This window comes from Halichoerus grypus, chromosome 3 (assembly GCF_964656455.1).
Source record: "Halichoerus grypus chromosome 3, mHalGry1.hap1.1, whole genome shotgun sequence".
Taxonomy (NCBI): domain Eukaryota; kingdom Metazoa; phylum Chordata; class Mammalia; order Carnivora; family Phocidae; genus Halichoerus; species Halichoerus grypus.
Window position 1 is genome coordinate 86242353 of NC_135714.1, and position 26981 is coordinate 86269333.

A 26981-nucleotide genomic window follows, 5' to 3' on the forward strand; every position below is an offset into this window, starting at 1 on the left:
TCGTGGCTTCCTCTGCTGATGGGGGAATGGAGCAGCTTCTTTTTGCAGGAGTCTGTGGGGTCGTTTGCCGTTTGCTGCTAAGTGTAGTTTTTAAGACCTTTTGGCACCTTTAACTTTTTTTCTCTTTGGCACTTAGTTTTTCATTCCATGCCTCCCTGGTTGGAGAAAGCAGTTGTATGTGAATACTGCTTAACAGTTGCTACAAAGGACTTGCTTTGTTTGGGGCCATTCGTTTCTGTTACACTATCAAAGCAGTGTTTCAGTTCGGTTTTAAACTTCTGCATAGAAAGTTTAACTTGCATGAACATTGCTTTGGCTTCAGAAGCATTTACTAACGCCCGTACTTCCCATGAAGCATTTACTAACGCCCGTACTTCCCATCCCAACTCTACCTGGTTTGGGATTAGGTGGCTCGTTTTTCCCCCTTTATTCTTAAGCCCAAGATCCCATTTCTTGTCATAAATTCTTGAATATCAGGAAATGCCAGCATTTGATAATATATCTTGTGCTAAATTATTGATTTAATAGATACTACTTTTTCTAAGTTTATCTATAGAAAAAGTATTAGAGAAAATGAAAAAGCTGGCAAGAATTAGTGATGTGGCAATTGTAAACATGGTCATTTAAATATTGTGAAAATAAATTCTTTGTTATAAATACAACTGATTTGCTGTTACATTTAATAAATCAAACTTTAAGCTATGTGAGTTTTTTTTTACTTAACTCTGGTGGGGAGTATACACTACTAAGGGGATTGCCTTAGGGCATGCATACTCACTACGTGAAATTATGTTTGAGTTATACCTGAAGACATTATTTTATGAGGTCTAACTTTAAAAACAAGTCTGTAATGAGATCAGTGAGATTTGAGAATTGTTTTTATCAGCTTTTCTATTACTATTTTTTTACACTTCTATATGTTTGCCTGCTTTAAGCGAAGCTCAAACTTGAACTTCTGTAATATTGGGTCCATCAAGTTTAAAAACACCACCAACCTGTGTTTACTTTGTAGCTTTGGTATCACCTGTGATTTGAAATAAGAATACTGAGTATCCAATTAGCCTTTCTAATAGCAACAATTAAGCAGACCTTGAAACTTAAAAATTCTGTAGGCCAGTCAACTAAAACACCTGTAGTATATACAATTCCTTAATATAAGTTGTTTTTATCTTCAAATATTCAAAGTAGCCCACTGAATTCTGTTAGGATTAGTACTTAGAATACAAGGATTTAAACCATTTAGATCATAACAAGCCTAGATATTGTTTGCTATGGAGATTCAGTAATTTTATTTCAGGCTTGCAGACACTTCTAACATGTTAGCATTTTATGCTGTGATCCCTATTAATTATGAGGTCAGGTTTAGCTTCAAGTATTACGATTCTGTGGCAGCAGATGATTTCCTGATTCACCATAGAGATGACACACTTCCCTTATGGCTAAAGTTACAGTAAGCTTTTTCACTCTTAAACAGTTTTTCCCCGCTTTTTGCCCAGATAAGAAAACAGCTAATTTTAATTATTGAACTTTGTCCTTTAGGACTTAACTATATGCATCCCCACATTACACTATAATAATGAGCACTGAAGCAGCTCAGCTTTTTTTCTTTCCTTATTTAACCTTTAATATCTAAGGTAATTAGCTGCTATCTAACTCTGTAGGGGCAAGCTTTTATATACATAAAGTATAGATAGATAGTAAGAAAATAGGGTGAGATTTGCAACCAAATTGTGTTATTTTGTGAAATGTATAAAACAATCTAAGTTCCAATATTCATAATATTGAACATTGGATGTGGTAAGGAATTTAAATGAGTTTAAATTTTAATCTTTCAGAAAAATGTAATTTCATACCTGTAAACTGTTGAACTATTTATTTTGTACAATATAAGCAGGTATTTGCTTAGGGTATCACATATTCTGCCATTTTGTGACTTCCTGTCAGTAACAAACCAGTTTTTTTCAGTACTTGCGGCGGGGAGGGGGGGGGGTCTTTTCAATTCGATATGAATCCCTTATCTTTCCTGAGAAGTTTGGAAATATAAAGCATAATTTGTGGCTTGCCAGTCAAAATTCATTTAATAGTGTTAATAGATAAGGAATTTTGAGATAAATTACAAATGAATAATAATAGCTAGTATTTATTTACAGGCTTACTAATGTGATAAGCATTGTTAGGTTCTCACAGCACACTATGGTAAATCTGATATTACTGTTCCCATTTTATAAATGAGGAAGCTAAGGTACAGAAAAGTTCTATATTGCTATTAAATATCAGCACCAGGATTTGAACCCAGTCAGCTCCAGAGTCTAGGCTCTTATCCATTATTTTTCTTGGTGTATAAATACTCTACTTGCTAAGTAAGTATATAAAATCTAGTTAGGTTCCTAGTTCTCCTGACTCAGTATCTGTATATAAAAAAACTATACTTTCTTTACAAGTTTAGATGGATTCAAGTCATACTTTTTCCAATTCCAATCTCAGAGGTCACCTTGTTTCTTCATTTCAATTTATACGTAGTTGGCTCTTAAAATAGATTTATTCATCTGGAAGAATTGTGTCAAGAAGAATGAGGCTAATGTACCAAGACTTAAGTTCTCAATAGTATTGTCATTACAATGATTACTAATACTCATTTATGTACATTCATTCATTTATTTCTTAAACTAAAATTTGAGTACTCGTAAGCATTGGAGATATAAGGTTGGGTAGTAAGTGCTATAAGAAAGAAAAAAAAAAAACGGATAAAAGCCTAGGAGGTAATGGGAGTGCTTTTTCAATTCAGGTTGTCAGGGAGGGCTGCTCCTGAGTTACTATACAGAGATCTCAGTGAAATGAAGGAGTAAGCTAGGCATAAGGAACAGCAAATACAAAAAAAATTCTTAACTGGGAGCGTTCCTGGCTTCTTCCAAGAACAGCAGGGAGAACTAGCTGGAGAGGAGTGAGCATGAGGGAGCAGAAGTAGGGGATCAGGTCAGAAAAGGATAGCTAGGGTCATGGTAGCCATAGGCTATAATAGGAAATTTGGATTTTATTTTAACTGTTTTGGGGAGCCATTGGATGGTTGTGAGCAGGGGGTGTGAACTGACTTAAATATGTTTAAAGGATCACCCTGACTATTGGAGAATGGAGAAAAATTGTTAACAGATGTTTGTATTAGTCTCTATAAACTTAGAGTTTATATGACTTAGGTTACGTGGATAGTAGTAGAGGTGCTAAGAAGTTGGATTTAGCATATATTTCAAAGGTAGAAATAGTAGCTTTTTATGAGAGAAAAAATGAGTTGAGTGAGACTTCAGAATTAAGGGCCTGACTATGGTGTTTTCATTTTATCAATAAGGGGACTACTAAGGGAGGGAGAACAGGTTTAGAAAAATGTCCAAGGGAGGATGTCAAGTAGCATTTGGGGTGTGAAGTTCAAGGGAAATGATGTGATTGAGATAAAAATAGGAGTCATAGATGATATTTAAACCTGTGGTATTGGAGATCACCTATGATAGTACTGTTATATTGTGAGTTGTGGCCCATTAATGGGTCATGAAATCAATTTAATGAGTACTAGCCAGCTTTATTTATTTATTTGTTTGTTTATATATTTTAGAGAGAGTGTGCTGGAGCATGAGTACGGGGGAGGGGCAGAGGGAGAGAGAATCTCACGCAGACTCCCCACTGAGTGGGGATCCCGAGGCAGGGCTCAATCTCATGGATCTCGTGACCCATGAGATCATGACCTGAGCCAAAATCAAGAATCAGACCCTTAACCGACTGAGCCACCGAGGTGCCCCCTAACCAGCATTAAAAAAAAGGGGAGGGGGAGGAGGAACGGAAGGAAGAAAAGCACAGAATAAAAAATATCAGATATCCCGTGTAGTAGGATATTTCTTCATGATCCTTTTGTTTCAGTTTTATTCGTGATCCTTTTTATTTGCTATAATGAATTGCATTATAAAAGTCTTACTGTGTGGCATGATGAAAAGGTTGAATACCAGTAATCAAAGGAGTGTGAGAACAGGCCAAAGCACTGAGCCACGGATTGCTAAGAGGTGTGTGGAGGATCTGATAAAGGGAATCAGGAAGGAACTACCAAAAAGCTTCATTGTCAGATGATTGCTTTTAGAACTATCAAGGATTACTGAGACAGCACAACTGCATAGAATAATTTCTGATGAGTTTCACTTTCGTGAAATTGTTGCTGCAATAAAATTGCAATATGCTTCACTTTCTGAAATTTTAAGTTTATAAAATAGTGCTATTTATATTAGAAAAATAGCTATTCCTAAATGTTTTCAGATAAGATTCCTTTATAGATTCAATTAATGCTTTTGTATTGATGGACAGTTCTCATCCATGTAATGGAATTAAAATGTACTTGTAAGGATTGTGAGCATTAGAAGTAATGTATAAAAGTTGTGTGTGTTTTGCACATAGTTGGTGGACAATAAAGTGTATGTGATATTAGAATTGTATTTTTTGTTCAGTCATTTAACATTTATTAAGCCCCTGTGAAATTCCAGGCACAGTGATAATTTCTTATTTGATAAACAATATTTTGTTGCATGGTGCACTTTTTGGTCTTTATCTGTTAGGTAATATATAACTTAGCTATTTATCCATTATGTAAGATTTAGTTGCCCTAGATCCAGACTTGAATTTTGAGCACAAAACTGTCAAAAATTTTTTCAGCTTCTGAACAAGTATGCTTATTTTATTTCCTTTTTAAAGATTTATTTATTTTAGAATGAGTGAGAGAGTGCATGCATGTGAGTGGGAGAGTGGCAGAGAGAGATGGAGAGAAACTCAAGCAGATTCCTCACTGAGCTCGGAGCAGACACAAAGCTGGATTTCACAACCCTCAGATCATGACCTGAACTGAAACCAAAAGTCAGTTGCTTAACCGACTGCGCCACCCAGGAGCCCCCAAGGATGCTTATTTTCAGTACATTTATTATGTTTTTTCTTTGTCTGTCTTTACATATCCATATGCATGAAGTGAAGTAGTAAAATGGTTTTAGATTTTAAAAACCCTGTGAAACTCATTTACCCTTTCATATGTGAAATATTTCAATTTATCAACACCAAGATATATTAGAATGAGAATACAAAAATAAAAGGTGTAAATGCCTAAAATGTTAAACCCATGACTGCTTCAGTTGTGTTTAAAAATGTGTTTGAAGGGGCACCTGGGTGGCTCAGTTGGTTAAGCACCCAATTTTTGATCTCAGCTCAGATCTTGATCTCAGGCTCATGAGTTCAAGCCCAGTGTGGAACCTACTTAAAAAAATATGTATATCTTTGAAGATTCACAAGTAATGAAACCAGGTTTAAATATTTTCTTTTTACCTCTCTATTCCCTCTGCAACACTTCCAAACAAACTGGCATGTCCAGAGAAGAGATGTACATTCCATCAGCCCTGTTCAGCTCCTACGTCTGTGGTTTTATCTGCTGCTTTCTCAGTCTGTCTCAGGAGTAGTGGCAGTGTGGCACCTGTCACCGCTGAGCAGATGACACTGCTTCTGTGCGTGGCAGGAATGTAATATGGGGTAACAGGAGCTGCCCCAGAAACCCTGGAGACCCAGAAGATGCTTCTCCAGTACCTACCTTTGTAAAGCACATGACATAAAAATAATGATGTAAGGAACCTCTAGGTAGAAATGAAAAGAAAAAAAAGAGAAGAGGGTTTTCTTTTGCCTATGATGTCTGCAGACTTAAAGCAAAAACTATGTTCTACTCTCTTGAAAAATTAAACACATAGTACAAACCAAAAACATATATCAGATTTGTACAGGTTTGCTAATACTTAATATTTATTTTAGAAATTACGTTCGTATTTAATGGGAAGAAATTGCCCAGGGAGAGTCATTTTTTTTAACTCCAAGATTATTAAGTAACATTTTTAATCTTCCAGGAAAAAAAAAAAACAAAAAACACCAACATCTATATTGGAAAAATAAATTATGTTAAGAATCAACAGTACTTTGCATTTTCTCTCCGGCATCTCATTAATTTTTAGATATCTCCATGGGCAGGTTATTGCTATTCTATTTTGTTGACATTTAGCATTTATTAAGTGCTCACAGTGACAAAAGTTTATAGAATATGTAAAAGCCTATTCTCAAGGTTCTTATTTTTATATGCCTTGGAAAGTGGCAAATATACATGTACTCTAATTTCTGTGTATCCTAAATCACAAGCTGTAAAATAGCATGACATTGTTTTCAGTTTTGTTTGTTTGTTTGTTTGTTTTAAAGATTTTATTTATTTTTATTTGAGAGAGAGAGAATGAGAGAGAGCGCGAGTACATGAGAGGGGGGAGGGTCAGAGGGAGAAGCAGACTCCCTGCCGAGCAGGGAGCCCGATGCGGGACTCGATTCAGGGACTCCAGGATCATGACCTGAGCCGAAGGCAGTCGCTTAACCAACTGAGCCACCCAGGCGCCCCTTGTTTTTTTTTTTTAAAGAGTTAGCAGGACTAGTCTCGTAATTACTATTTCCTAGACTGCTGGGCAGATGAGGAAATCTATCACGTTTTCTTTCAAATCTGCTTCTTGAAGCACTTAGGGATCTTCTGTATCATATCCCACTATCAGCAGAGGGAGTTAAGAAGATCAGTAAATTATCAGCAATAGATTTACAGGAGGAAACTCTTCAAAGAAATTATTAATTTCCTAGAAAATGTGGTTTCTTTTGCCTGTGAGCTTTAATAAGCACCCTTTAATATTTTGTTTTAAAGTAAATTATAGGTACAAAAAAATTAAAAAAAAAAAAAAGATAAGCTAGGGAGAAAATGGTTTCCATGGGTTAAAAAGTTGTTGCTCTTAAATCACATGAAATAATTTTCCTCTAGATAATCTTTTAAAGAAGTAACAAACCATGGTGCAGATCTGTTATGTTTTAATAAAAGAAATATAAAACAGTAGTGATTACTTGCATTATCAAGAGGTTCGTACTTTACTAACTATATCCTTTTGTTATAATGAATTATTAGATCTTTAACAAAGAAGCTGAGGACAAAGACACTTAATTTCAGAGTACACTAATATTTCAAATACACTTAAAGAGTTGCAGGTATACTTTTTAAAGGCTTTTAAAATAATTTTTCCTCTACTGTATGGTCTTCCTAGTACAGGTTTCCATGGTGAATGCTTTTAAAGAGTGCCATCTAGTGTTAATTTTGGAATTGTGATTTATGGATTAGAACATGGGGAATTTTAGACCCAAGAAATGTAGAAATCAGTTATCATAGTTGACAAAATTATTAAGGGACATGACTTGAAAACACCCATCAGTAATTTGACCTCAAGATTGTGTATGTCTGCATCTTTAAAATAACCAGCATGTGTATTCATGCATTCATTCAACAAATAATTCTTGATTATGTGTGTGTATATATATGTATCAGGCCATGTTTTAGGCATAGCAGTAAATAAAACAAAATTCTATTCTCATAGAACATTATTTGTGTGTTACCACAGTTTGAAATGTGAAGAAAAACATAGAATAGTGTTTTCAGGGTGGGTAGAGGTGGAGTTTTCAATTTAAATACAGTAGCCAAGGATCATCTCAGCAAGAAGTTGATATTTAAATAAATACCTGAAATAGGTGAGGGGGTGTTCCAGGTACTGGAAACAACTGCAAAAGCCCTGAGGTGGGAATGTACCTAGTATTGTAAAGGAATAACAAGCCACTTTGGCTGGAGCAGTGAGTGATGAGACCAAGGAGATCTTTAGGCCATTATAGGAGCTTTGCCTTTTCTCTGAATAGGATGGGAAGATATTTGTTTGAGTAGAGGAGTGACATGATCTTCTTACTCCGTTTTTGACAGGATCACTTTGGATACTATGTTGAGAAGAGACTAGAGTGGGAGGTAGGATGGAAAGCAGAAGATAATTGCTGTAATTCAGAGATAGGTGGTGGCAGCTTGGATCACAGTGGAAGCAACGAAGATGGTGTGAAATAAATATTTTAGATATATATTGAAGAGCCAAAATAAGTTTTTAATGGATTGGTTATGGAGGTGTGAAAGAAAAGAGTAATTAAGAATGACTCAAGATTTTTGGCCTGAGCAGCTAGAAGGATGAGGCTCCGTTAACTGAGATGGGGAGGATACATGAGGAGCAGGTTTGGGGTGTGGGGGTGAATGATTCTAGACATGTTAACTTTGAGATATCTTGGTTATCAACATCTAAGTTATGGGGAACTTCAAATATTTTTCTGTTGTGATTCAGCATGCAATAGCTCATCATATCAAAATCCACTTTAGGAGAGTCTGTTTCTCACGAGGGAATGAATATATCCACCCCCCCCCCCCACCCCGGCCCCATGATTGTGTTGTAGAGTCAAAAGAGAAGTAGTGTGGGAGGACAAACATTGCCAAAGCTTCTCCAGACAAGTCCTAGTATTCTTGGTTATTTATTTCCCATTTTATTCATCTCCTGTTCTTACCTGTAGTGAGACCCCAATGTACTTGATTGGGAGGGTTCTATTGCTAAGCACATGAGGTATGCTTATTTTAAAGGAGCTCGGTGAAAATAACCCCTAAGACTAATTAATTGCACCGGGTGGAAATCTTTCTTTTGGAAGCCGTTTATTCAGTTCAGGAACATATTCTCATGGAATCGTATCTATCACAAACCCTTGCTGCTTTCTAGAAAAAGTTTTTAAATATTCATCTTTTATTTCAGCTTCTAAATTACTGTATTCTAAGGCCTGTAACCACTTCAATTTATGCTGCAGGTGACCCAATGAAAGAAGAAAATGAAAGGCATTAAGAAAAGTCTTACAGAAGAACACCTATACTTGGACTTTTCTCACCAAATAGAAGGATGCATCTTTCCTCTTCATACATCTGTAACTTTGTTTTTGTTGTCATACTGTGACTGCAAAATCTTTAAAGTTTGCTTAGTCCTCACTGGAGCAAGTACAGATATTTCACTAAAAAATGTAGTGCTCCAGGATGTTGAACTACAAATTATTTCAAGACAAGAGCTTCCACCAATAGTCCAGAATTGCTGTTTACCTGCAGTAGTGGAAAAACCAGACAATTTCTGTAGAGCAGGACTTGCTGTCGTCCTGAGACACATAATCCAGAAATCGTATGAAGCTGACCCTTCCAAGAAGGAAATTTTGGAACTTTTGGGTTTTAAGAAGACTTGCTTGAAAGCCTGTGCCGAAGTAAGTATGATGGCTCTTCCATTACTTAAAAGCCATAAAGTGATAACACATTCACTTGAACATTTATTTTAACTTTCTGTGGGAGATGAATTAAATCCTGCTTACTTAAGAAATCTCTAGTCAACAATGAAATAAAGTAGCCCTTCATGTATGCCAATACTTGAGGTGCAGCATTGAAGAATAAGAATTCAAGATTTATTTTGTGAGGTTTGGGGACATTATTTTTAGATTATGACTCCTTTTTTTATCTTTTGTTTTAATTGAGGACTTTTAAAGGAAATTTTACACATGAATAGGAGCTCAAGTAGCAGTGCTTTGAAGGCCATACTTTTTTAGGGATGCATGTCCTTCGAAGGCTTTGGGAAGGAAGGATTTATTCAGTAAGAGGATGCAGGAGGATGGCATGTATTCCAGGTATAGGATTGCTAAACCGTTGTTTAGTGTTATCATTTTTAAAGCCCTGTAATATGTCCCTTGATATAGCATAAACACCTAATCCAGGGATGGCTCAGCTTCAATTGTCAAAACCAGTCTTACTTCCCAATAGAAAGTTTTCTTCAAGCTATGTTGAAAGTAAAGACTCCCTTCATTTCTTCTGTTATTTTGTTTTGCAGGTTAGTCAGTGGACCAGGCTATGCGAACTCACCATCCCTTTAGCTATTGAGAATTTTCTCAAAGAATCTTCTGACCAGCACCCAGCTATCCCTGTGGAAATAATACAGTTAGAGAAAAAGCTTAGCGAGCCCGTTAGAGTGCATAACGATGACAAACTCCGTCGGCAGAAGCTGAAGCAACAGAAGGCTGCTGGGGTTGGGCCTTCCCTTGCTAAGGAAAAAACAAAGAGCAAGGTGCATAGACAAGAAACGTCTGAAGAGTTGGACTCTTCATCTGAGAGCCTGGAACTGAAGGTGGCATTCTCAAAGCTCACAGTCCTCGAAGAACCAGCTACCACCAACAGGGAGCCTTCTCATATCAGAAAAGCAAAAGCCTCTGACCTTCCACCTCTGGAGCATGTGTTTGCAGAGGGCTTGTACTTCACTTTGGCAGATATCGTGCTCTTGCCCTGTATCCATCATTTTTTGGTAAGGTTTATTAAGAATGGATACATTACTAGAAGTTTCAGTCTACGAAATTGCCTAGGTTTGCATCCCTATTCCACTTCTTACTATCATCATGTTTCCGGGCGAGTTATTAATACCTATCTCCATTTTCTTATCTGTAAAAGAGAGATCATAGTACCTATCTCATACGATCAGTGTGAGAAGAAATGACAATTTGTGTGAAGTGTGAACGTATAGTGTGTGGCATGTAGTAAGCTCTCAGTAAATCTTAGTCATTATTATAACTTTTAATTTTGAGTTGCTAAAATTTTGGCAATTGTTATGATTATTAATTTCAAATTGCTCTTGCGATTACCTTCAAATATTAGAGGTTCCAGTATTAAACACTAAAAAAATCTTGCCAGCTATATTTTATAATTAAGTAGTCGCTTAAAATACTAATTACATTATGTTAGGTATTATTAAATCAGAAATATTTTATCATCGTGTCTGTGCATCTCTGTTCCTTATAAGATTACATTCAGTTGCTGGCTATGCTAGTCAGTGTTGTGGGAGAATATAAATGGAAAGTTTTCTTCCTTAGTATGAGTGTGTGTGTGTATTCTTTTTCCTCTCTGTGGAGGAAAAAAGAACAAGGTAAAAATAATATTATCCCGAACATGGGAAGCTGTAGCTCTCTGCAGCTTTCCAATTGGTTTTCAAGAGCTGCATTGTTCTTGCTTTGAAGCGTTTCACCCTTTCTCCTAAAAAGGAATCAGATACAGATTTCATTCTCATATATCACCAACACTTCAGGTATCTCTACTGACAAACGAGAAATGATTTCTAATGAAAATCTATTTGGAGGCCGGTGCTTCACTAATAATAATAAGTTAGGTGGTATTAATTAATTGGCATTTTCTTAACATTTCTAAAATAACTTCGGAATTAAAGGATGTGAAAAAGAGATTTGGGAATTGTTTAGATGTTGATTAGTATTTTAAATGTCATATGTATTCAGAGTATCCACGGAGCTGGGTGGGGAGAAAACATCAACTTTTTTTTTTCTAGTCAAATGATTTCTAAATTCTCTTACTCCTGACCTTCCCCTTTATTACCAACTTCAGTTATTAGAGCAGTTATTTGATACATATTATGAAATACTGTTGGTGTTCGTGGCTTCTTGGTCTTCTTGGATAACTGTGTTTGTTTTTAATTTTGTAAGAATTGAATCAAAGTGGCACATCCACTAATTGATTCATTTAAGAAACTTACTGAAAGCCTACTGTGTATATAGCAGTTACTATTGTAGGCACTGGAAATAGAGTGATGAACAAAACAGATAAAGTCCCAACCCTCACGGAGTTAATATTCTAGCAGGGGAAGATAGAAATGAACAAGTAAACAAATAAATAATATATATTTAAATAATAGCAAGTGGTACAAAGAAAGTAAAACTGATAGAGATGAGTTATCTGCTTTCAAACGCAACAAAATAAATATAAAATTGGATTTACCTGTATGAAGTTGATTCTCGATAATTATCCAAACATCAATTTTCAGCTAGTTTGCCTTTGATTTTAGCTTAATTTAAATCCTATTTACCTAATTAGGATCAATTGAGGCTGAAGTATTTTTAATTGAGAGGAATTTTTTTTTCCCCCTCTTCAATCAGGTAGGACATCTACTAACTGCTACTACATAAATTTACATAATACTACTGAAGAGCTTTGTTCTTAGTTTAAAATAGGGGAAAACATGTACACTCAGCCTTTATTATTACACGTATTCTATGATTAATTTTTTCTCTTCTGACTTTTTTTTTTTTTTAAAGATTTTGTTTATTTATTTATTTGACAGAGAGAGAGAAACAGCATGAGAGGGGATAGGGTGAGAGGGAGAAGCAGGCTCCCTGCTGAGCCGGGAGCCCGATGTGGGACTCGATCCCAGGACTCCGGGATCATGACCTGAGCCGAAGGCAGTTCCTTAACCAACTGAGCCACCCAGGCGCCCTCTTCTGACATTTATATGTAAACTAATTCTCACAATATTTTCATTTGTATTTTTCTTGGATCTGCACATTTTCTTTCAGGAATTAATCTTTCTTTGCCAAAGAAAGATACTGTTGATATTGTTATGTTTATTTTGCTCCTTTAAGTCACCGTGGGTTATGAAGCAGTTGTTTGAGTTCAGGTAGTGACTGTGATGCAGAGCATATGTGCTTCATTAATACACATTGAGGTGGTGGAGGGTGGGTCCAAATGGTCAGTCTCAGGATCAAGTTCATGATCAGAAATGAGAGTCAAGTTACTAGGTTTGGATCAGAAACAGAGCCGAACCTAGAGCAAGGATATTTGGCCACAGGAATAAAGCCAACAATATGAAAGAGCAGTCAGTTTTGCTAAGTCAAGGTTTGGAGTACCAGAGGTCAAACTTAGAAGAGCTAGGGAAAATACACAGTTCTGCTAAGCAGAAAAAAGCAGAAGATGCCAAAACAGTCGTAGGTAGAGTGGCCAAGGTGCTGTGTCTGAACTTGCTCCACGCTTTTCTTCCTTTTCAGTGGATATTAATTTGCAAAGTTAACCCAATAGCCCAGCACTTCGTTATGAAAGGTGCCTGACAAAACCCTCTCTTCTGGAAATTTTAGGAATAAACTTTAAAAAGAATAGATTAAAATGCACACCTCTTATGATTTCCATTTTTTAAGTCATTTGCTAGCATCTTCTAGTAGTTATAGCAAGCATATGGGAGAAATTTTGCTATACTCTGGCAAAATCCTGATGTACCCTGATACCAGAAAATTGTATAGTTATTTTTAAGTTGTTACTAGTAAACAAGTATACTTTGATAGGACTATTTAAAAGATTATTCTACTCCCATAAGACAAAATTTGCCATTTTATAAAATATTTTTGTAATTTGAACACTTAGGATTTAACTTTTTACATGTTAACTTCCAATGCTCTGAATTGAGTTTTTAAAAAGTATGACACATTTATTGCTTGAGTAAAATTATTGTAGAAATTGATTTTTAAGCAAAAGTACCTATGTTAAATGTCTCTTTCACTGTCCCTGTTGTCATAAAATTAGGAATAAAATGGGAATCTATTGACTGGCATATTGCAAAAACTATGGATGCCACATATTTAGTGGTTAATTTGTATATTCCATATCTCCTCCTTTGCATTAGGTCCTCAAAAGTTTTCAGTTTTAACCCACCAGTTCTAATCTATAAGTAAAAAATGCAGAATTGGGATTATATTTCCAATTAGATAGTTGACTGCTTACACTGCTCACCTAAACATTTTTTAGTTATGACATATTTTCAAAAGAGTAAACATGACTAAGGAAGTGACATAAAGTAAGTACAAAACATTTTATATAATAAATGATTGGAAGGTGTTGCAGAGGAGGAGATATTTTGGATAAATGTAACATCTTGCTTCTCTCCAGGCAAGTTTTGCTGGCCCTTATTACAATTAACTACAAAACCATTAGGGTTTCATTTTATGCTCTTGGTAGCAGCAGTTTTTTATCATTATTTAAGAATAAATAATCTTATTTTCTTGTCTTTAAGAAACTGTGATATTTATAATGGTTTTGATCTTATCAGGCAGGTTAACTTTTTTAAAAATCATTTCTTAGGAACAAATATAATTTTCATCTCACACATTTTTCTTAGCCATTTCCTTAAATATATCTTCTTGAGTGTAATGAATGTGGTTCAGTACCTCCTGAGCTGTCTGGATATTAGCAGAGCAGCCTGGCATGTTGATTAAATGGGATGACCTGCCATACAGTGTAAAACTCCTCGATTTCTCTTAAACGTGAATTATTGTTACTTAATCAGAACTTATTTTCCAATGGAAGGAAAGATGCCATATGCATCTAACAAGAATAAATCACTACCAAGGAGAGGAAAGGAAAGGTGAAGAAATTAGAACATTTCTTATTTGATTAATTTATCACAACTTAAGCTCAGTTCCCTTAGCACATAAGCTATTTCCAGGCAATTAAGAATTTTGGCAAGGGGGAGCCTGGGTGGCTCAGTCCATTAAGTGTAGAGACTGCTTAAGACTCTCTCTCTGTCTCAAAAAAAAGAAAAAAAAAGAATTTTGGTGAGAATTATAAATTGTTTGGTTCCCAGAGTACCATTTAGACAGTATATTTCAAACTCTTTTACTTTAACTCACAGTAAATAATGCATTTTACAGGTGATTGAGCATACTTATACAAATATGTATATATCTTGTATACATTAAATATACTTGCAACCCACCTTACTACATGCTGCGTACTCTGATATTTTCCATTTTATGCCATTTTAAAAACTACGTTGATTTCACAACTTTGCCACAGGTCATAAACAGCTATTTGAAAAACATTAATTGAGGAGATTCTTCTTTGAAGCTAATAAATAGTTTCTTGATCATTTGTTCACTCACCAGAATATTATCTGCAAGGCAGTGTTTTAAGTGCTTGCTGTATACAAAGAGTTAGACATAAACCTTGCTCTTTTTTTTTTTTTTTAAAGATTTTATTTATTTATTTGAGAGAGAGAGAATGAGAGAGAGAGAACACCTGAGAGGGGATAGGATCAGAGGACAAAGCAGACTCCCTGCTGAGCAGGAAGCCCGATGCGGGACTCGATCCAGGGACTCCAGGATCATGACCTGAGCCGAAGGCAGTCGCTTAACCAACTGAGCCACCCAGGCGCCCCATAAACCTTGCTCTTACAAACAATTACTTGTGCTTATTTAAAGTCCAGTTAAAATAGACTGAAATACACATGCATGTGAATTTTTCATTAATTTTCTGTCCTTTCTGGCTTCTGCTTTGGTACTGATTATTGCTAGATATATTTGTCAAGATTTTCTTGATTTGACCTTTTTATTTATCTGTTTGTTCATAATCACCAGTCATGATCTGTTGGTGACATTATTACTGTTTCTATGGAAACAACATTCAGTGCCTCAAAAAGAAGCAAGAGCATTCTAATTTTTAAAGAAATTGAAGTTTGGTGGTGATGGTACGGAGAAAGCATCTGGCCAAGAGAAAACAAGAAGATAATTTAAATCAGGAGTAATGGTTTCACATTTTCTAATTTGAATAAAAGCCTTACTTTAAGTGCTGCGTTATAAAAAATTCTAACTGATGCTAGTTATCTTTTCACTTCTAAATATCTATAATTGTATCTTTTATCTTTTTACTATTTTACTTCAGTGAAATCTCCTCCTTACCCCATCAAATCTTTTTTAAAAATATGGTTCTGAGAGTGTTTCTTACATTACTTTTAGGTTATACTGATTTGATTCTGTTTCACGTTCATACATTTTAGGGGAAGAAGGCTTCACTAAAGAAAAAAAAAGGAACTTTAGATCACTATTAAAATAAGAGTACAGCCTCTCCATTTCTCTTATTCCCTCACTTCCTCAGTGAGTGTATAACTTCCTTGAGATTCCTCAAAACATACCAGTGACTGTAGACTAAATGGAGATAACAAATTCTAATCATTTAAAAATACCACATACACTTTAATTTATTTTAATTCTCTCCCCATTAACCACTTAAATTCATGTTCATAAATAAGTACGTATTAAGTATTTTAGGTTTTTGATTAAGCAGTGTCCATTTACTCTCTATGTTCAGTGTGTTGAGAACTTATGAAATATAATGAGGGTCGGGGACAGAGGAATGTGTTCTTGCCCATGAATTATAGATGAAGGGGTTTCTAGATTTGAAGGAAGTTGACTAAGGAAGAGTTTTTAGAGAGGCATAAAAATATGCTACCAATGAAAGATGATAGAAACTGGAATACAGGATATAAAATTTCCCCAAATGATTTTCAACTGTAGCATTTATAGACATTTCAAATGTTGTCATGGTATTTCTATTGATTATCTTAGAATAATCTATTCATATTTTCTGTCCTTTTTCTGCTAAGTATTGGTCTTTTCCATTATATATTTTTTTGGCTTACAGGATAGTCAGTATGTGCATACATTCTTCGTTTGTGTGTATATAATATTATTCTTCTTCAAGTAATTCACAAATACCTTTTGGGCCTCTTATTGCTAAGACATTTGTCCTTTGTCAGTATTATTTAAATAGTGTGTCTTGATTTTAAAAATATCTTTAAAAAATAGACGATTATTTAGAGTAATTCTAGGTTTATAGTAAAATTGAGCAGAAAGTACAGAAAGTTCCCAGATACCCTCTGTCCCCGCACACACAGTCTCCTCTACCATCAACATCCTGCACCAGACTGGTACATTTATTACAACTGATGAACCTACATTAACAAATTACTATAACCCAAACCATATTTTATATTAGGTTTAACCCTTTGGATTGTACATTTTGAGTTTTGACAAATGTGTGATATGCATCCATCATTATTGTATCATACAGAATAGTTTTACTTCCCTAAAAATCCGTGCTCCACCTATTCATCCCTCTGTCCTAACCCGTGACAACCATTGATCCTTTTGTTATCTTCATAGTTTTACCTTTTCCCGAATGTCATATATTTGGAATTACACAGTATATAGCCCCTCAGATTGACTTCTTTCACTTAGCAATATGCTTTTAATGCTTCTCTGTGTCTTTTCATGGCTTGATGAGTTCATTTCTTTTTAGTGCTGGATAATATTTTATTGTTTGGTTGCTATTTATCCATTCACCTATTGAAGGACATCTTGGTTGCTTCCAAGTTTGGACAATTATGAATAAAAGTGCTATAAACATCCATGTGCAGGTTTTTACATGGACATAAGTTTTCAGCTCATTTGGAGTGCAATTGCCGGATCATACGGTGAGAGTTGTTTAGCTTTGTAATAATCGCCAAAGTGTCTTTCAAAGTGGGTATCCCATTCTGCATTCCCACCAGCAATGAATGGGAGTTCCTGTTGCTCCACATCCTTACCAGCTTTTGCTGTTGTCAGGGTTTTGCCTTTTCACCCCTCTAATAGGTGTGTAGTGGTGTCTCCTTGTTTTAACTTGCAATTCTCTAATGATATATGGTGATGAATGTTTTTTCATGTATTTATTTGCCATCTATGTAACTTCTTTGTCATATATATAACTGCCAACTATGTAATTCTGAGGTGTCTGTTCAGATCTTTTGCCCATCTTTTTAAATGGTTGTTTTCTTATTGTTGAGTTGCCCCAATTTATATATTGTGAAATGAATACTAAAAATATAGAAAACTTCACTAAAGAAGATACTTGAATGGCAAATAAGTACATGATGCTTAACATCATTAATCACAGGGAAATGCAAATTTGAAATCACAATGAGATACTACCACACATCCACTAGAATAGTTCAAGTAAAAAAGACTGACAATACCAGTCGTTGGCAAGATTTGGAGAAATTGGGACATTTTCTAGTGGGGATATAAAATGGTACAGCCATCAGGGAGAGGAGTTAGGCAGTTTCTTTAAAACTTAAGCATACAGTTTCCATACAACCTAGCAACTTGGCTCCTAGTATCTACTCCTAAGAAATGAAAAATATTCAAACACTGGTGCATGAGTTCGTATAGCAACGTTATTCATAATTATCAAAAACTGGAAACAATGCAAATGTCCGTCAACTAGCAAATGGATAAACAAAATATATTATACTGCACAGTGATTACTACTTATAATGAAAAGAAACAAACTACTGATAAATGCAACTACATGATGAACCTCAGAAACCTAATGCTAAGTTAAAAAGACACATTTTATGATTCCACTTCTCTGAAATACTAGAAAAGGCAAATTATAAACATGGAAAGTAGATCAGTGGTTCCTTGCAACTAACTGGGGAAGCAGAGATTGACTGTAGGTGATCACAACAGAACCTTTTGGTGTGATATGAGTGTTCTAATACTGGATTGTGGTGGTAGTTACACAACTGTATAAATTTGCTAAGACTCATTGTTTGAACTGTACACTTAAAATGTGTGAATTTTATGATATGTAAAGGTATCTTGACAGCTGTTATAAACAAAAAATGTGTAATAGTATGTTTTGTTCTCTGCATGCCTAGGTAATTATCTGCAAGAAACTTTCTGAAAAGCTGATGGAATTTCCACTGCTCGCTGCTTGGTATCAGAGGATTCAGGAAGTGCCAAGAGTAAAAACAGCAGCTTCTCAGTGTGGGATCCAGTTTCTCCATTTACCAGAGTTGCTGACCACCTCAAATGAACAAGATTCAAACTTAAGTGAGGTTCCAGGTGTAGAGGAGCAAAACGATGCTTCATTTATAGGAGGACCAAGACCCACTATGACCAAGTTAATGGTACTTAAAATGTTTTTCTTAAAATTTTCTTTGAAAAATTCCATGTGATAATGTTACTGAGCATTCTACCCCAACTTGCAATCATTTATTCACATTACTTTTGTTTTAAATTTTATTTGTAACTATTTTATATCACCCTTACCCAATTAATATTTCTGTGTCTTTTACATATAAATGAGGTATAGTAAATTGAAGATTTTTATTAGTATGTGTCTTTGGAGACAAGTAAATCAGAATATATATTTTTTAAAAGTATTTTTCTCAAAACTTTTTTTTTTTTTTTTTTTTTTTAATATTCAAGACATTGGCCAGGGTCATATCACATCTGGTCAAATGTATTGTTTTAACCTGACATTTTTCTGTTGCAAGGTTTTGCTCTTAGTGTTTAAATTTTGAGATGATTTGAAGTTAAAGAATATGAAAATGAATATCTCAATTTACTTTCCAAGGTTTTGTCTAAATTTAAGATATTTTAGTTCTTTGAATTTTGTTTTTACTTTTTCATTTTAATGCCTTTTTATAAAACAGGTATGATTTCTTTTTTTCTCTTTGCAGCAAAATTTGTTTCTAATAGTACTTATTGTAGAAATTTTCGCAATAGGCTTTATTTTCTCTATCATTCTAAACAATTTACAAAAATGTTTTGCTTTTAACTTCAACTATTTGAAGATTTATTTGAATAGAGGAAAAATCCGGAAGTAATTTGAGCTATTCATCTGAGTTGTACTGGAAAGATATTCATTATATTTCCCCACTTGGGTTAGGAAGCATTTGAGTTCTATGGTTAACAGAAAGTTTGCTGAATTAGAAAAGCACAAGATTTTAGTAGTGACATCAGCCTCTTATCTCATCAGTTAAGCTTTGTTAACCTAGTGATGAAACAATGAAATAGGATTTTATAGTTGATTTTAGAAGGTACTGTGCAGGGATCTCAGTGTCACCTCTTGAGTTTTTTAAAATAAATAATCGTCAGTAATTTGCTTTGCATTAAAATACTAATTTTCAAACTCTCAACAAACCAAAAATCTGCTTTTAATTCATACTTACACAGTCTTAAAGAAAATTGGTAATTCAGATTTTTCTACCTATGTTTTTCTAGCAATAAAATGACATTAGGAAAAAATTTGTATTTTATGCATATTAAAAATATCTATAAACAATGAGAAATAAATAACAAATTTAAATTCAGGAAAAGTTAACAAACAATTGTAAAAATAAGCTGTCTTGTAATAACATAAAAAATAAAAAGGAATCCTGAATTTTTAATTTACAGGGGGTGTGTTAGTTCAGGTCCCCCAAGCAGACCAAGATGGGGTTAGATGTGCAAGAGTTCTACTGAGGGAAATCTGTGAGGTAAAGTGGGGAGGGAGATAGAGGAGGCTGGGAGAGCCTTCAGTCTATGATGCAGGTTTAACCCCTGTGCATGAGACAGGGAAGGAAGGATGATTGGGTTAGAAAAGCTTTAGACTTCACTGCAGGTCTAAGAAAGTTTTGGTAAGCCAGTGGGGAATCCTTGAACCCAAATCATCTGTCAGAGAGTTCCATGTTTCTCAGGAATAGGCCTGCCATGTTATCTCAGCCACTCTCAGGCATTGGCTTGGGAGCAGCCCATGGGAAGACTACTAGGGACCAGGTGACTTGGATTCTAGTCCCAGATTTGAGGCTAAGCTAACATTGTGACCTTTAGTATGTTGTTTAACCAAAGGATCTTAATTTCTCCATTTATAAATTAGGAGAGTATAGTAGATATTCTGTAGGATTCTTTTCGATTTCAAATCTTATGGTTATATAAAAAATGACTGGGACATTACATCAACAATTTAAAAAAAAAGAAGGCTCAAATCTGAAAATAAGTTAAAATTTCTATTTCATTTAATTCTAACTTGAAAGTATATATTAGATACAATAAATGTTCCTTTTTAACAGGACATTGTTTTTGCTACTTACTAGTGAATTATTGACATATGTTTTGAAAATTAGTAAATATTATATCAAAATAATAAATTATGTGAATGTATGACAGTAACTATTAATTTTTCTGTAGTCACAGTATTTTGTGCCAATTAGATAAGGACAAATGAAATTGGTGCCAAGTGGAAGTATAAACTAGTAAAGTATTTCTTAGGAACACGCACATCTCACTTTCTTTTCCCCTTTTGTTTTCTTTGGCATATTCTTGCCTCCAAAATTTCCCTTATTCTCCAAAGGTTTTAAATTTATTTATTCAGTCAGTTAGTCCAAAAAATGTATATGTTTAGTCATTGTTTTGAATGTGGGATATATGAAGAACAAATTGGACTGCCTTCATGAGCCTTATATTCTGGTGGGGGAGGTAAATAAAAAACACAAATGTGTTAACACATTAGGTAATGATAAGAGCCACAAAAAGTAATGTGGGATAAGGGGGTGGAGGTTATGTGAGTTGGAGTCCTTTTTAGATAGAGTGGTCAGGGAGGCTTATCTGACCAGGTGAAGACATTGATCAAATGACCTGAATGAACTGAAGATTTGGAGGAAGTATTCTAGGGAGACGGTCCAGCGAGTGAATAGACCCTGAGCAAGTCTATAGAGGCAAAAGGTAGATTAGTAGTTACCTAGGGCAAGGAGCTGAGGGGGGAAAATAGAAAGTATCTACTAATGGATATGGGACTTCTTTTTGAGATGATGAAAATATTCTCAAATTAGCGTTGATTATGGCACAACTGTGAATATTATAAAAACCATTGAATTGTATGCTTTAAATGTAATGGTGTGTGAGTGATATCTCATATAGTATTTTTGAAGAGACCTTAAGGTAGGATTAAATTTGGTGAAATGAGGGAGAGCAAGTTTAGTATGGCTAGTCTAGAATAAGGGGGAAAGTATAGCGGTAGATGATGTCAAAGAGATGTTTATTTTTCTGGAAGTGCTGGAAGTTTCTGGAAGTAAGTGCTCTAGACCTCTAGACATAAAGATGTCTCTACCTCAACAAAGAATCTTCATACTATTTCCTTTGGAACCAGAATTCAGCTAGTTTTCATAATTTAAAGTAATCTCATGAACTAATTGATTCAAATTAGTGATAGATCCTCAGAGATTTTTCTTTTGAATATGATATTTCTAAAGATAAAACCCTGAACCATGGATATCTATCCTGTGGACTATGTACCCAGAATGTGATTGCAAGGGGTCTGAAAATCCATATTTATGCCACACAACTGTCTGCACATCAAATAAATAAATGTGCAACTTTTGACATGGGGAAGGAGCCTGAGAATTTTTTTATATATTGAAAAGTGGTCCTCAGTTTTGAAAATGTTGGGAACCATTTGGTTACAACAGAGGAATCCATTTTTAGAGGCATTAGAAGCCTCTATGGTATGGATGATGTTTTGGGGGTGTTATGTTGAAGTGAGGCTTTTTGTCCTGTAAATATAACTCGTAGGCTGTAGCTATTTTGATATATGTAAAGACAGATTTTGATGGATATGCAGAATCAGTTTTTCTTTTTTTATCCCTGTGTGGAATGTTTTTGATAAAATTTTTATCTTCAGGTGACTTTTATTTTTGACATCCAATTGATTTCTAAGTATAAGAATATTGATTTCTATGTAGTTTTAGGCAATAATTTAAAAATAGCATTTTTTGTTATCTTGGTATAAAAAAATAGGAAGGTAACTGTTCTATCAAAAAACACATTGTATTTCTTATGTAACTAAATATTTTGAGGAACATCTAATGATTGTTAATATTTATGCTCCTTCTTGACACTATAGAAAAGAAAATTTGCCATATAATGCCTAGATATCTTTTTTTTGTTGTTTGATTTTTTTCCCTGAAGGGAACACTCTTTCAAATACATCAACTACATGACTAGCCCAAGGCCACATAGCAAGTTGGTCTCTGGGGACAATCTTCTCATCTGTGGAAGGGAACTTCTGTGAGACAAATTCACTGACTCCAAAGCCTGTATGGGTTTATGACTGAAAATGGATTCCTCAAATTGAAGATTGTGTGGTCCCATCCAAACACTTACTTCGTTCTGTTTTACAGGTTGTGAGTGATTTCAACTTTTAAACAATTACCTAACAATTGTTCTAATGAGAATAAATTTGCATTTATAAAAAAAAAAAAAAAACAGAAAACAAAAGAGAAATTTGGCCTTCTAAACGATAACAGGATTTTATTAATTCATTAATTTGGAAAGAGTCTATTTCCTATTTCTTATTTCTAGGAAAAAGGCATTGAAGTGATGTTTTCTCCCCACCCTTGCCCTACTTGGACTCTTGATTGGAATAGTCTTCCTGCAGCAGTGAGCCCAAAGGAAGGTGAGTTTTTTTTTTTCTTTTTTTTTCTCCTTTAAGTTTTAATCATAATCTAGATAACCTCTTCAGATCCATCTTTCAATTCTCTAATTCTCTCTTTGGCTTTATCTAATATTCTGATTGTACTATCCATTGAGTTTTCTTTTTTTCCCCCCTAATTATTTCTTTTTTAAAAAGTTTTTATTTTAATTCCAGCTGGTTATACAGTGTTATATTACAATATAGTAATTCAACACTTCCGTTCATCACCCTGTGCTCATCACTACAAGTGTACTCCTTAATCCCCATCACCTATTTAACCCATCCCCCAACCCACCTCCCCTCTGGTACCCATCAGTTCTCTATAATTAAGAATCTGTTTCTTGATTTGTCTCTCTCTCTTTCTCTCTCTTATTTTTTCCCTTTTGCATGTTTGTTTTGTTTCTTAAATTTCCCATATGAGTGAAGTTTTCCTTTTATTTTTATTATAAAAATTTCACATATACACATATACACATTGCTCAGATTCAACATTTCTTACATTTTCCTACATTTGTTTATTCCCTTTTCTTTCTTTTGAAGTATTTTGAAGGAAATTCCAGATAACATGCCATTCTATAGTACATACATCTAAGAAATACGGCCATTCTAAATAATTGCCATGTCATTAGCACACCTAATAAAAATTAACAAAAATTCCTTAATCCTTTAATAACCAGTACATAATCGTTTTCCCCTAATTGTTTAAAGTATTGTTTGAAAAAAACATTTTTATAGTTAGGTTTTTAGTTATATAATTATATTTTTCATTGCTAGAAATTATATTTGGGTTGTTTGTTTTTATAATGACCTTTTCCTTGCTCATGTTTCAGTTTCTTCTTTTCATAATTTTTTTAAGCATAGTTATTTTATATTCTGTGTCTGTTATATAATAGCTGATGTCCATAGAGATCTAATTTTGGTGTTTGTTTTTTCTGTTGACTTCATTCTTGGTGTCTTATTTCCCTATTAGTTTTGTAATTATATATTTTGAACTCATTTAGGGGCTACTTAAATCTGTGGGAATCTTGTGGGGCCTGGGTTAGAAGTAAATTTCAATAGAAAGGATTTATATTTGCTTGTGCCAGGCATCTTGAAGTACTAGATCTTAAGATCAGTTAACATTATGTTTTCAGCTTGAGATTCCTTTAACCTTTTCATTTGGAGCTGAGGTTTAAACAGACAAGTTACCTTTTATCATCTTCCTTTGCTATTGAGTAGGACTTTTTTTTGTAATGCATCTTTTCATGGGGGAATATAGCTTTTCAAGGTTTCTACTTTCATGTAGTGATAATAGTTCCAGGTTTCCACAATGCTAGGGATCCAGGACTAGCCTCTCTTCTTTGTCTTGCTATTAAAGCTCAGATCCCTATTAGCAAATTCTCTCCTGGCAGCTGGTGTCAGTTCAAGATTATTACACTACTTTTTAGTTCCTTTCCCCTTTGTTAAGGCCCTATGGGGTTCCCTTACTCTCAGAAATCCATTGAGACAGGCAAAGGATGATTGTTGAGTTTTATATAGCATTTTAGGTGTTTTTAGGTGGAGAACATTTTCATTACTCAATGTTCCACTTCTTTAATTGTTCACTTACTCTTTAGTTTTATACCAAGCCAAATATAACTTTTGATTTCCAAATGCTCTTTGAAATTGTTTGCCTGCCTTTTTCATGTTCTTCTCCTCCGTGATGCTTCCTAAGTATTGTTTATATCTCACTAATCAATTCTAGTCTTTCAATCAAGGAAATAATTTAGGATTTTTCCAGAATGGAATAAGATTTTTATTGGGCAATTAAGAATTGTGCCTCACAGATGTTTTATAAAAATTAAATTCATTTTTTGGTCTTTGTTAAGTATATGAAACATAGTCACTAATGAATTTGTTAATGTTTAATTTTAAATATTTTCTGACATTTTGAAAATTTTAAGTGTTTGTTTTTATTGTCCTTGCAATTGGACTGTTTTTTGTTTTTTTTTTTAGATTTTATTTATTTATTTGAGAGAGAGAGAATGAGAGAGGGAGAAAGCACATGAGAGTGGGGAGGGTCAGAGGGAGAAGCAGACTCCCTGACAAGCAGGGAGCCTGATGCGGGACTTGATCCAGGGACTCCAAGATCATGACCTGAGCCGAAGGCAGTCGCTTAACCAACTGAGCCACCCAGGCGCCCGCAATTGGACTGTTTTGTGTACTCTGGTTATGGTACATTTTGGACAGGTTAAAACTATAGTAAATGAAAATCAGATTTGCATTAATATTTATATTTACAAGAAATTAGTACAAAGATTTGTAAGTGCCACATGTTTTGCTTTATTCATAATTAATTTACTATGAAGCCAAAATAATATTTTCATTTATTAATTGAGCTATCAATTACATCTGCTACCAACTCAGAGATCTAACATTAAGCATTCATGTCTGGTCGTTTTACTGGTTAGAACTGCATATCTAACAGAGTTCATGGAATATATTACTCATTATATCTCTTTAATTGGATCACCTAGTTTTCATAAATATTATGACAAACAAGGAGCTATAACAGCAGAGCTACATGATTTATTTACATTTCATTCTCTGTTCTTAAAAGGTTTATATAGTCTGTGTTAAACTAAGACAGAATTGTTGCATTTTAGATGTTCTGTTTTCAGTGCTGGCAATTTCAATATTGCATGGTAATAGGATCACTGTGAAATGAAATTATTATACATATGGGTGTGGAGGTCACTGTGAAAGTGTTCTCATGATTTGTGTTCTGGTATTTTTAGAAGAGATTGAATAGTAATAAGATTTTATTGGTACTAGGTTCATTTGGATGTCACAAAGGCTGACTCCTTATGTGGAAGCCATTGAGTTACCTCAAGATTATGGTCCATATAATAAGAATCATTCTCTTTACTAACAAAGGCTATATTGATCCTCACGATGGAGGCTTATTTCTTAAGCTTGTCTAATCTCCCAACCTCTGTTATTACCCATTTCTCTCCCCACGTCCTATATACTATTCCCTGAACTTTTCAGTTTCCCTCATATGTCCTATATCTATTATTTCCATGCCTTCACTTTTATTTTGCCTCCAGCCTTAAATATTCTTCTTTCCACTTCCCATCCTATTGAAATTATACCCATCTTTTAAAGATCAGCTCAAATGCTGCTTCTTCATTAAGCCTTCTGCATGTGCTCTGGAGTCAGCCTGCCTGAGTTTCATACCTGGACTACTATACTAACTGCTAGAAAATCTATGGCCAGATTCTCAATTTCTCTGTGCCTCAATTGCCTCATCTGTAAAATGGGGATAAAATAGTATACACCTTAATGAGATTGTTGGTACATTCAATGAATTAATATATAAAGTACTTAGTACAATATATCAGACAGAATTAGTCACTCCCTCTCAACATTCCTTAGTACTTTCTTATACTTCATTTTTGGTACTTACGGTATGCTTCTCTTCCACTATAATTATTTATATACATGCTCTCCTTCTCTAGTGGACTGTGAGCTCTTTGAGTATAGAATAGGTACACAGTAATTTTTTTATTAAATTCATTTGAATTGAGACTATAGATCCCTTGAGTTAAATTTCCAAATTTCTGCTTAAACCAGCAATTTTGAATTCTTTTGTCTCATACAGATTTAATTTACATCATCATTATTACTATTATTACTACTACTACTACTACTATTCTATTCTATTCTATTTTATGGACTGTTTGGGAATAAGTTGCAAACATTATGCTACTTTACCTCTAAGAACTAAACTGTCTGCTTTATGAACAAAGACTTTCTTAGTCCTTTTCTCTTAGCCATTGTACAATTATCAAAACAGGCTATGTAATTTACTATGAACTATTATCTAATCTGCAGTCCAGTTGATTGTAGTACATTTAATTGTCATGTCACTTTAGTCTCCTTTCATGTGAAATAGTTTCTTAGCCTTTCTTTATCTTTCAACATGGACTGTTCTGAAGAATTCAGGCCATTTTTTTGTCAAACGTTTCTCAACTTCAATTTGTCTCGTTTCCTCATGCTTCAATTCAAGTTATGCATTTTGGCAGGAACACCACCTAAATGAAGCTGTGGCCTTCTCAGTGCATTATAGCAGAAGGCACCTTACATCAGTTTGGGCCCAGTGATGTTAACTTTAATCATTTGGTTAAGGTGGTAT

At 34.5% G+C, this 26981-nt stretch overlaps 1 protein-coding gene across 4 annotated transcripts in view; it reads left to right on the forward strand.

Annotated features, from left to right (window-relative positions):
• The window catches only part of GSTCD (glutathione S-transferase C-terminal domain containing), a 130226-nt gene that overhangs the window by 528 nt on the left and 102717 nt on the right, over positions 1-26981 (forward strand). For 2 of the 4 annotated variants that reach the window (XM_036094753.2, XM_078069045.1), the window contains exons 2-6: positions 7823-7946; positions 8734-9171; positions 9786-10253; positions 18249-18500; positions 22714-22807. In XM_036094753.2, the coding sequence (XP_035950646.2) occupies positions 8755-9171; positions 9786-10253; positions 18249-18500; positions 22714-22807 (1231 nt within the window). In that variant the 5' untranslated portion in view covers positions 7823-7946; positions 8734-8754. The remainder of the gene's footprint in view (positions 1-7822; positions 7947-8733; positions 9172-9785; positions 10254-18248; positions 18501-22713; positions 22808-26981) is intronic. The other 2 variants (XM_036094752.2, XM_036094754.2) reach the window with 1 other exon arrangement.